This window comes from Podarcis liolepis, assembly GCF_965112155.1.
Source record: "Podarcis liolepis genome assembly, chromosome: 1".
In the NCBI taxonomy this organism is placed as follows: Eukaryota; Metazoa; Chordata; class Lepidosauria; order Squamata; family Lacertidae; genus Podarcis; species Podarcis liolepis.
This window is the reverse complement of record NC_139554.1, coordinates 79,577,427-79,588,044: the sequence shown is the minus strand read 5'-3', so window position 1 is coordinate 79,588,044 and position 10,618 is coordinate 79,577,427. Positions and strand designations below refer to the sequence as shown.

Here is a 10,618-nt window from a genome sequence, read left to right as displayed (position 1 = left end):
TGTGGTCCTTCCCCAATGAATGCAGGCATTGATGCCTTAATGGGTGAGCCAACTATTGCATATTCCCCTTAGCTACAGCAGAGGTAGTTCTAGGCTAGGCTTTAGGAAACAAAAGAGTAATGAGTAAGCACTTGGTTTGGAATTTTCAGTGTATTGATGGGAGATTGATTGGGACTCATTTGTAGAAACAAATACATTGAGATGTGAAGATGTTATTGGACAGCGTGCACACCTCCACACCAGTGGCAAAGTGCTGCTGGACTCACTGATCATGGCATCACTTCATAGGAAATAGCAGCTCAGGGCAATGGTCCTCAGAAGAGCACAGAGAGTTTGCCTTGGCAGGATAATCCCCTAGAGCAGGGGTCTGCAACCCGTGGCTCCAGAGCCGCATGTGGCTCTTTTACACCTTTGCCGCGGCTCTGGGGCAGATACTAGCGAGGGGAGGAGGCGCATTGTGCGCCCCGACACTCCCCACTGTGGCGGGCGCTGTACTGGCTGTGACGTCGCATGGGGGCAGTGCGTGCGCTGGTCACTGCATTGAAAGGGGGCATGTACGCTGGTCACTGTTTTGAAGGGGAGTGAAGAACACACACACACAAAAAGGTAACTTGTTAATTTAATGTTTATTTCTATGAGGAGGAGTCCAAGGAGTCTGAGGGGTCAAACAAAGAAATAATAAAAAAGTGACCAAAAAGTTATTTTTATAATGACGAGTTTTGCGGCTCCCAGTTTTTTTTCCTTCGGAAACGGGTCCAAGTGGCTCTTTTTGTCTTAAAGGTTGCAGACCCCTGCCCTAGAGAATGCCTGAGGAAGGTGGCTCTATTTTCACTCCCCCGCTTCAGATGCAAGCCCTTCATCAAAGTGCTCAAAAGCAAATATTTGTTTTAAAGCACTGGAGTTTGATCTCTTAATAACATTCAGTGTGTACATAAAACATTACTAATTAGTTTTCAAAGCACATCATCAAATAATGAACATGCCAGAGCCCGAATCAGTACCCAAAGTAGAAAAGTCAATATATACAAAACAAGTCCCCTAATTTAGGCAATTCCTTAATAACCACAATGGCTTAGAAACAGAATTCATATTAGTTATTCTTGCCAGATATTTTTTCTGTTTAGAAAACCTGCGGCCATACTGATCATTTGGATACGAAGGCAATTTAGCCTGCCCTAGAATTACCTGCCCTTTCTTCTTTGTAGCCTTGAAAAACTTATGGCCAGTGGTCATTGCAAATACAAGTCTGTAGTAGATTTATCAGCTACAAATCATGTGCATTAAGTACAACCAGTGCTTTTTTCCTTTAAGAAAATGTTTAGCGGCACTCTCATTTTGACTCAAGAAAATCACCATTTTATAGTACAAATTGGGGAAAATAAATACAGTAAACAGACAAGAGTACAAAGATTCACAAAATGTTTAGGGGTATACGTACCCCTGCATCCCCCCAGAAAAAAACACTGTGTACAACATATGACATGGATATATTTCATTATTATTTTTTGTACGTTTTGTATCCTGTCTTTTACTTCCCCAAGAAACTGATAGTGACACTCTAGCCTCACAATAATCGTGTGAGATGGTCTGTGCTGAGTGCAGTTTCTCCAGAGATACCTAGGGAGCTTAATATGGGCGGAACCAGGGATTCATTCTACATGTCCAAACTCAGTCCTCAAGTCATGGCATTCCATCTGTTCTCTTACCTTTAAGCAAAAATCCACATGCATTGTCCATACAAGCCCACAGGGAACTAGGTTTGTTCTTAAACCCCTGCAATGTAGAGCCTTACTCCTTTGTGCAAGGGGAGCGTGCTAAACTCCTTCTAGCTCAGGGTTTTCCACAACCAAACAATGTCACAGCTATGCCCTGCTCTCTCAACAACCCCCCAGCCTATATACATAGTCATTTACTTCATCTGCTTTTCCTGGGTGGGTTCTGGCCAGCACAGAACAGGGCTGCTGCAATTTCTTGCGGCTCATCCTGCTTCAGAGCCACACACACACCAGGTGAATCATATAGAAATTGCCTCCAGTGAGCGTATTCTTGTGAACGCTCAGGTTCTCCCTGTTTTTCATTGGAATTGGTTAAAATATGTGTCCAGGGGACTCAGCTACATTAGTCAAAAAACGACGATTTGAATGCGTTATAAATATGCAGCATCAGGTGGCATCAGAGAGCAAGAAAAAATTCTATGTGATTTTTACATAGCTTCTCCCCCTTTTGTTATAATGATTTAATTTCTGACTTATTTATAGCATGGTTTTTTCCTGTGTGTAGATCTACCCCAGTAAAATGGTTTTTGGAGCATTTTTAATGTTATTTTTGCAATATGCATTTTAATGCACATTCTAACCTTCCATCCCTAGACACCCTCCAAGTAATCCTGATGTAGCACCTTTCTGCTGGCACCCCCTCTGCCTGTGCACCAAAGGGTAAGGCTGCACACAATCAGTGACTCTGCTAGCCGCAGCTTCTTCATGCACAGGGTGTGATATGCACACATGGGAGCGGCAGCTGGGGGGGGGTGATGTTAGTCTGATCTGGTGAGAGAAGGGGTTACAGGAGATGAGTTAGAGGAGTCTGTGGGAGCCGGTATGGGACTCTGTGGGTGAATGCACAAGATGCTTTGAGGCTGAGGAGATAGGTCCTCAGTTATAGATTTAGACGGAGAAATAAAGATTTCTTGCCAAGCAAAACCAAAAAACCAAAACCAAGTGAGAGGAACAGAAACCACAGAGAATGCAGAAATTAAAAACATCCTCTCAAACGTGCCAGCTAATTTATATTGATCGCAGCTACATGCATTTGAGAATATAGGTTCCTTCTATAGGAGCAATTGTAAACTTTCACATTTTGTAGAGTAGCTATGTAGAAGTAAAGGGATCCCTGACCATTAGGTCCAGTCGTGACCGACTCTGGGGTTGTGGCGCTCATCTCACTTTATTGGCTGAGGGAGCCGGCGTACAGCTTCCGGGTCATGTGGCCAGCAGGACTAAGCCGCTTCTGGTGAAACCAGAGCAGCGCATGGAAACGCTGTTTACCTTCCCGCCGGAGCGGTACCTATTTATCTACTTGCACTTTGACATGCTTTTGAACTGCTAGGTCGGCAGGAGCAGGGACCGAACAACGGGAGCTCACCCCGTCGCGGGGATTCGAACCGCCGACCTTCTGATCGGCAAGTCCTAGGCTCTGTGGTTTAACCCACAGCGCCACCCACGTCCCTTAGAGTAGCTATGTAGCGGGTGCCAATCCTGCTGCCTGTTAGGCACCATGAGGAATGACATCACCTCTGGTGAGGATGCTGCGGAGGTGGGTGACCAATGGCAGCAGCCGTGGGCCCAAGTCACGTTGCAGGCAAAGGTGGTAGTGGAAGGGACGAGAACAGGGCTCTGTCCACCTTCTCTCTCTTTGTGGGGCAAAGTGACAGGCTGTATTAACTTGCATGGGGAAGAGGGGAGAATGTCTGCACCCTCAGAAATGGCTGGTGGGTTGGGGGAAATCTCACCCACCCACCAAATTCTCCATTATTCTGCCTCACCAGCTCTAATGGGTAGGCATCACCACTGAATAAAATTGGTTTAAAAAGTTTTTCATTCAAGATTATCACTAACAGAGCTAACCAAAGTGACCCACTTGGTGCCAACTAATTTGAGAATGTCTGAAGCATCTCTTTGACTCCCTCAGATTCAATTTTTGAAGAGAAACAAACCAACGGGACAATTCCTCTCTAATCCATCTAATTCCTCCCTCAGGGTATAATGAAGAGAACAAACATGACAAAGGCCAAGTGTCCTCCTATGTCCTGTTGTGGGTGGTGTTGCTCTTGCTACCTCTTGTATATATATCTACACCTGCGCTGTGCAGCTCACCATCACAGACGATTTCCCTGGTAAAGCAATCCATACACAGAGCATTCTCCATAATCATGAAGTTGGCACTTGTCGTCCTCTTCATCACCCTGGCATGTTGCTACACCTCTGGTAAGCATCACTCATGATTAGCGTTGCTATTGTTGCACTTTTATTGTCGTAAACTGCTTTGGGATTTGTTTTTAAATGAAAAGCGGTATGAAATGCTTTTAAACAAACAAACAAAAAAATAATGCTCTTTTTTCCTCAACAACCTGAAGAAGCACAAATGACCTCATTCAGCACAGTGTTTTCAGAGATGGCATTTGCAAATGAAGTACAGTAGGGGAAAATAACTAAAAAATCTGGGCTTTAGGCATCTGACTTAGGTCTGTACTCTAAATGTAATATGTGGAAAGGGGGCAATTGAAGATACGGGGGGGGGGGCAATTGTGGACACCGCTGGCAGATGTTAATGTGACTTCAGTGGAACATTTTCCAGCCACTGTGATTGTGGAAATACCTGGCTCCGTCATTGCCAGCCTCAGGTAGGCTTCACTTGCTATGTCAATGTGAGGGATTGCTTCTGTACTGAAGGAAACGTTTGGTGAAAACTGATCCCCAGAGATGCAAACTCACCACTTTGTTGACTAAGTCTCAGTAAGTCAAAGTGCTGATGCCCAACAGCTTGCGAAGGTTGCTCAGTATTTGCTAGCTGCTTGGAAGAACAGTTAGGCTCCAAGGAAGCACTGGAGAGGGGCTTGTGGGATTTCCTGCTTCATGGGTCAAAATAATGTAACAAACCTTGAACAACATCCACCCTTGATTGTTACTATTAATATTTTTGAATTATGAACAACAACAGACCAAGTCTGTGGTGGTAGTTCCACACAACTGGGAAGTGGGGCCTGGTGCCTTGTAAATATTTAGGATTATATAGTCTGAGTAAATGGCATCCAGTTTAGATCAGAGCTAGTGCATTCTCAGGTGAGTCCTTTTCTTTCTAGCCAGCTATCACACAAAGTTTTTTTATGTAAAGAGTTTTTAAACATTCATTTAATTTATTGAAAAATCCTTTCTTTTTCTTTTTCTTTTTGCTTTTTTCTAGTTTCTGCTGATATGTGTGAACCTGTTGACGAGTTTCTGCAAGCAATGCTGAATAAATCAGATGAAGAATTTAAGGAGGTAGCTGAAAAGTATGCCGAGGAAGACCATGGGGTAGAAGCCTCAATGAAGCTAAAAAAGTGTGCAGATAAACTGTCAAGCGACCAAAATTCTGCTTACTTTAAAGTGGCGGTAATTATCAGTTTTGCCATTTTCTTTTCTTGCTTTTTGCAGCACAAGCCAACAAGCAGATTCAGGATTTGCAATCAATCTTTGTTTTCCTCTCTGTTTAAAAAAGTTATATTAACACACAGATCAAAGGTCATAAGATATAATATCCTGGTCCAAAAAGCACTCATAAACCTTGTCCTGCCTTCTTCCTCAAATGTTATGGTGTTGTACCTGAATATGGTTACAATATAAATAAAATTTGAAGCAAGCAAGCCAGTCAGGTCAGGCCAGCTGACCTAAATTAAACTATGAGCCACTTTTCTCCCATTCAATTGCTTACATGCCACTGGGCTATCTGCTCCCAGTACAGCTGAATCACCCAAAAGTAACCACAGCTGCACTGTGTACCCATAATCCCCTGCTTCTTTGTCCTGCAACACTCTGTATTGACCTGGATTTCATTTCATTTCAGAAAAATGTAATGGCCAAATGCAAAGAAAGCTGGAAGGAGGATTGATCCATGGATGAATCCAAGCTGATTCCACAGGCTGACTACTAGAATCCGTTGCTGCAAAGCAACACTCATTGATCCATTCTTCTACTTCTTCTGTACTGTCACTATTCCATCCTGAGATTTCTCTCTCAATCTGGATAGTATTCAACAAATACTATCGAGAACCTAGAGAAATCTCACCTGTTGTTCTTGAATCATTCATAATCAATAAACTCTCTGCCTTGCATTTCTGTGCTCAAGATTAATTTTTGAGTGTGTATTAACTTTTGTCACAGTTAATCCAGAGACTTCATTGGGGATCTAGAATTCTAGAAGGGTGACATAACTTTTGTCAATAAAGGATCACTAAAGATTCAACATTGCTATATTAACAAATACCATGTTGGTTAGAGGTGGGGGAGTTGTATTATACCTCTCTGAATATTCAGAGCAGACTCTGAATAGTCGGTCTGCTGCAACATTCAGGCACATATGAAAAGGACTTTGGGGTTTTAACAGACCACAAGAGTCAGCTGTGTGATATGGCAGCTGAAAAAAGCCAATGAAATTTCTAGGCTGCATCCACAGAAGTGTAGTGTCCAATTGCAATAAATCATGGTACCACTGCATTCTGCTTCGGTCAGACCTCAGCCTGGAATACTGTGTCCAGTTCAGGGAACTGGAGTTAAAGGAGAATATTGTTGCACACCACCCCAATCTCCAGGCGGTACAAGATTCCAGGGGTTCCAAGCACTTACCCAGGGTTCGTGTTTCCTTTTGGAATGAGGCACAGTGGAGACGGCGGTGTCTTTAGGCTATAAGGTTTATTTACACATACATACAGCCTGATCCTATGATGGAGGCATTCGCAGCATCAATATCCCAAAAGGGACGTGTTTCTCCCATAGCGACAGCCTTGGATCGAAGCAGAGATCTGGCATGGCGCTCTCTCTCTGCTTGCTGCATTGCTCACAACTGTCCCATTAAACTTTAATTAACCCTTTAATACCAACTGAAAACTCTACTCCAAACTCTGGCTTTGTCTTTTGCAAGAAGAGCCCCCACCTTCGGAACTAGGGTCATCCGATGAAGCAGAATGGTAGAAGATACAGAAAAGACAAGAACTACTGCTTCACAGAATGGAATTCATTGATGAAAATGAAGCAGTGATGGTTACTAATTTAGACAGCAGGCAATCAATAGTGACTAATGTTGGCTGAACAAAACCTTCTGTACCAGAGGCAATATGCTTCTGCATACCCACCAGGTCTCCCCATTTGAGCCATGAGGCCATTTCAGCAAGCCACACAGACATTAAAGTACAAGCGTGTCCATAAATTCAAAAATGGCAGAAGCCAACCTTTTAACAAACACAGAATAAATTCAATATTACAAAAAAAACCACACACACAAAAACCACAATTTAGATTTAAGTTACTGTCTTTTTGGCGATGATTGAAGATCCTCCTTTTCTAATAAGGACCAATATACAGTGGTGCCTCGCAAGACAAAATTAATCCGTTCTGCGAGTCTCTTCGTCTTGCGGTTTTTTCGTCTTGCGAAGCACTGCTATTAGCGGCTTAGCGGCTAACCTGTAGTACCTGTGGTTCAACCCAATTGCAACCTCTGTACGTAAACCTTAAGTTGTTCTCTGTTAATAACCTTAGACAACAGATCAGCAGGAATTTCATTTCCTGGCATGTAGGACACCTGAATGAGTCCTTTCTGAATACACTCTCTTGCACGATGTAGCTTAATCTGCAAGTACTTGGTTCTTTGCTTGCAACTCTCTGAGTTCAGCAAAGCCAAACAGGATCTATTGTCTTGATACACTTGTATAGGACATTTCACAGAAACTCTGATGTCCTTAAACAGTTGCATCAACCGTTCACAATCCATGAGTGAAAATAACAGAGCATTGAGTTCTGCTTCACAGGAATTTAGGCTTACTGTCGTCTGCTTTTTGCACAGCCAGTCAAACAGACAGTGGTTGTACATGTAGCATACTCCAGAAGTGCTTGTACCATCCGTGGTGTCACTTCCAAAACTAGCATCTGCAAAGATTTCAAGACCTCCAGTCTTCTGACTGGTGAACCTCAGCCTGTAGTGCAAAGTCCCTTTCAAATAGCGGGCTATGCGCTTCAGAGCTTTCCAATCCTGAACAGTAGGATTGTTAGCATGTCTGCTAAGCAGGTTAGTGCTTACAGCTATGTCAGGTCTTGAGCATCTAGCAATGAAATTCAACTTGCCTAGAATGCATCTGTACAGCGTTGTGTCAGAAAACGCTTCAGCAGTACTATCTACCTGGTAACCTGTCACCATCGGTGTGTCTGCTGGGTTTGCATCAACCAAATTCAACCTGGTTAATATATCAGCAATTTTCTGTGTTTGGTGTACCAGAAAATTACCTGCTTGGCCCCTCTCCACCTGCAGAGAAAGATAGTTGGATACTTCACCAAGATCCTTCACGTCAAAGTGCTCCTTCAGCTGAGCAAGGGTGCTTTGGTACAAAGCCTGATTCTTCCAAAACATCAGAAGATCGTCAACAAAACATAAACAATACAGACAAACAAGACAAACAAGGAAAGAATACACGCTCTCTTATTTGTCCAATTTCTGCCCCTCGCCCCATGGTTTATGGCAAAACAGTTGCGACATACAAAAAAACTTAAGACTTCTTTTTGTTTACAATACTACACAAGGGTCTGGCTGTTGGGATATCTGAATCTGTGGTGGTGTTATAGTGAGGTTTGGGTACTAATAACTCATGTTTGAATAATGTTTTATATAACAATTGTTTGGATAGCAGAACCTTTGCATGTATAGCAAAGATGCCAAACTCGCTTCTGTGGTCAGGGATTTCCACAGCTTATATGTTTTGATTGTTAAATCACTAGCTATGTTTCATGGGTAGCAATTCTTAAGTGAAATTAGTAAGCTGGCAACTGAAGGGTAGTATAGAAATTTAATAAAGAAAGAAGAAAGACACAATGTGCTGCCAGACATGGGGACAATGGTGTGTCACTTGGTAAAAAATGCCATCTCTGGGCAACAGGCCTCCTCAGAAGCAGAAAGGGCGCTGGATGGTCACTTGAGGGTGCCATATTGTTAGATGGCTGAGGAAGGGGCTTTGGTCCCTATCCAGTGCTGCTGTTCCACTAGCACAGCAAAGCTTTCTTCTCCCTTGCAACCCACCGCCATCGTAAGCTGCTCCAGAGGGTTGGAAGATCCTTTAGAGCAGATATTGAAGGTGCACAGCTTAATGAAAGGGAAGTCCTGCTCTGTGAGTAGAACCTGGGTTGCCATATTTCAAAAGGAAAAACCAGGAACTTCTTCTTCTTCTTTTTTACATAAACACTGAAAAAACTCGAATTTTCAATTGACTTGCCTAAGATCCAGGACCAAGTGCCACCTTTCGGATGTCAATTCCGCCTTTGAAATCCCAGTAATCCGGACATTTGGCAGCCCTAGTAGAACTCCATGCATGCAGCGTTGGATATAACCCTTTATCTCTCCCCCCCCCCCGCGCCCACTCCTAATACAGGTCCTTCATTCAACTGACAACCTTAATAACACAGAGATATCACCAACTAGTTTTCAAAGCATGTCATCCAAGCATGAAGAAGGGAAAACATGCCTGAATCCAAATCAATCCCAAAATCAGAAAAGTCAATAGATACAAAGAGATCTTATATGGTAGGTAATCCCTTAATGACCAAAATTATTTAGAAGTAGCATTTATATTAGTGATCTCTGCCAAAGACATTTTTGACCGTTAATAAAGCCCAAGGCTATACTGGTCATTTGGAATTTAGCCTGATATGGAATAGACCGCTTTTTCCTTCCTACAACCCTCCTTGCCGCACAACAACCATCTGCTGTTTGGATGCCTTGAAAATATTTTGGTCACTAATATTTGCAGATTCCATGATTGTGTCCTGCAATTCTTAACAAAAAATGCTCCCTGATCCAGCAGGAGTTTTCACACCACTTGTTTATTTTTCAAGCATGTCCATTGCCTTCAAATTTCATTTGCAATATGACCCAATCACCCATTATACATTTGGAACATTGCTATCTTTAGAGAAAGTTTTGGAGAAAATCTAACCCAAGAGAGGGTGGGAGAGTGGGAAAAAAATACGGGTGTTCTGGATTGACATTAAAAGAAACCTTGATGAAATTTCAAACCACAATTTCAATCTGAATCCCATAGCTATTTTAAAAGGAAATTTCATAGAAGTAGTACCACCTCAAGGACCTCCTCTCCACATATGAACTGACCAGACCCTGCAGTCATTATCTAAGACCCTTCGCATACCTCCTCTATGAGTGGCCCAAAAGCGGCAACACAAGAACAGGCCTTTTCTGTGTTGGCTCCCCATTTGTGGAATGCTCTCCTCAGGGAGACTCAACTGGCAGCTTTGTTACATGTCTTTAGGCACCAAGCAAAAACATTCCTCTTTTCCCAGGCCTTTGGCTAATTAAACAATCTGTGTGTGCGAGGGTAATTGTTTTGTTGTTGTTGTTGTTCTGGTATGCATTTTTGTGTTTTCATATTGTAAACTGCCCTGTGATCTTAGGATGAAGGGTGGTATAGAAATTTAATAAATAATAATAATACCAACGTGCTATAAAATAGTGGAAAGTTTACCAATTATAAATAGCAAAGCACTGGATGGGAGGTGGGAACACACACACACACAATCTGGCACAGGATACTAGGGAACAAAATAGCCTGTGAATAATTGTGGGAAGGTACAGTAAATATGATCAACTGAAAATCTGGTATAAATTTGTTTCATACTGGAACAGTGAACTCAATCCAATAATACTGGTAATGCATGTTGAGAATGTAAGCAGAAATGTGAGGCAAGGATAACTATAGAGAACTGTAAATGTGGTAGCTCCTTTTCTTTTACATATTATTTCAACAAGGAACTCTTTGGAATGGATGATTCCTGATGACTAAAGTATACAATTTATGGTTCCTGGTAAAATG

General features: G+C 42.5%; 1 protein-coding gene across 1 annotated transcript; it reads left to right on the top strand.

Moving 5' to 3' along the window:
* Nucleotides 1–3,848: 3,848 nt before the first annotated feature.
* Nucleotides 3,849–5,866, top strand: LOC310699480 (uncharacterized protein). Its single transcript, XM_083487386.1, has 3 exons — nucleotides 3,849–3,983; nucleotides 4,960–5,147; nucleotides 5,599–5,866. Exons 1-3 carry the CDS (start codon nucleotides 3,929–3,931, stop codon nucleotides 5,641–5,643), a joined length of 288 nt encoding a protein of 95 aa, XP_083343512.1. The 5' UTR covers nucleotides 3,849–3,928; the 3' UTR covers nucleotides 5,644–5,866.
* The last annotated feature ends 4,752 nt before the right edge of the window (nucleotides 5,867–10,618 follow it).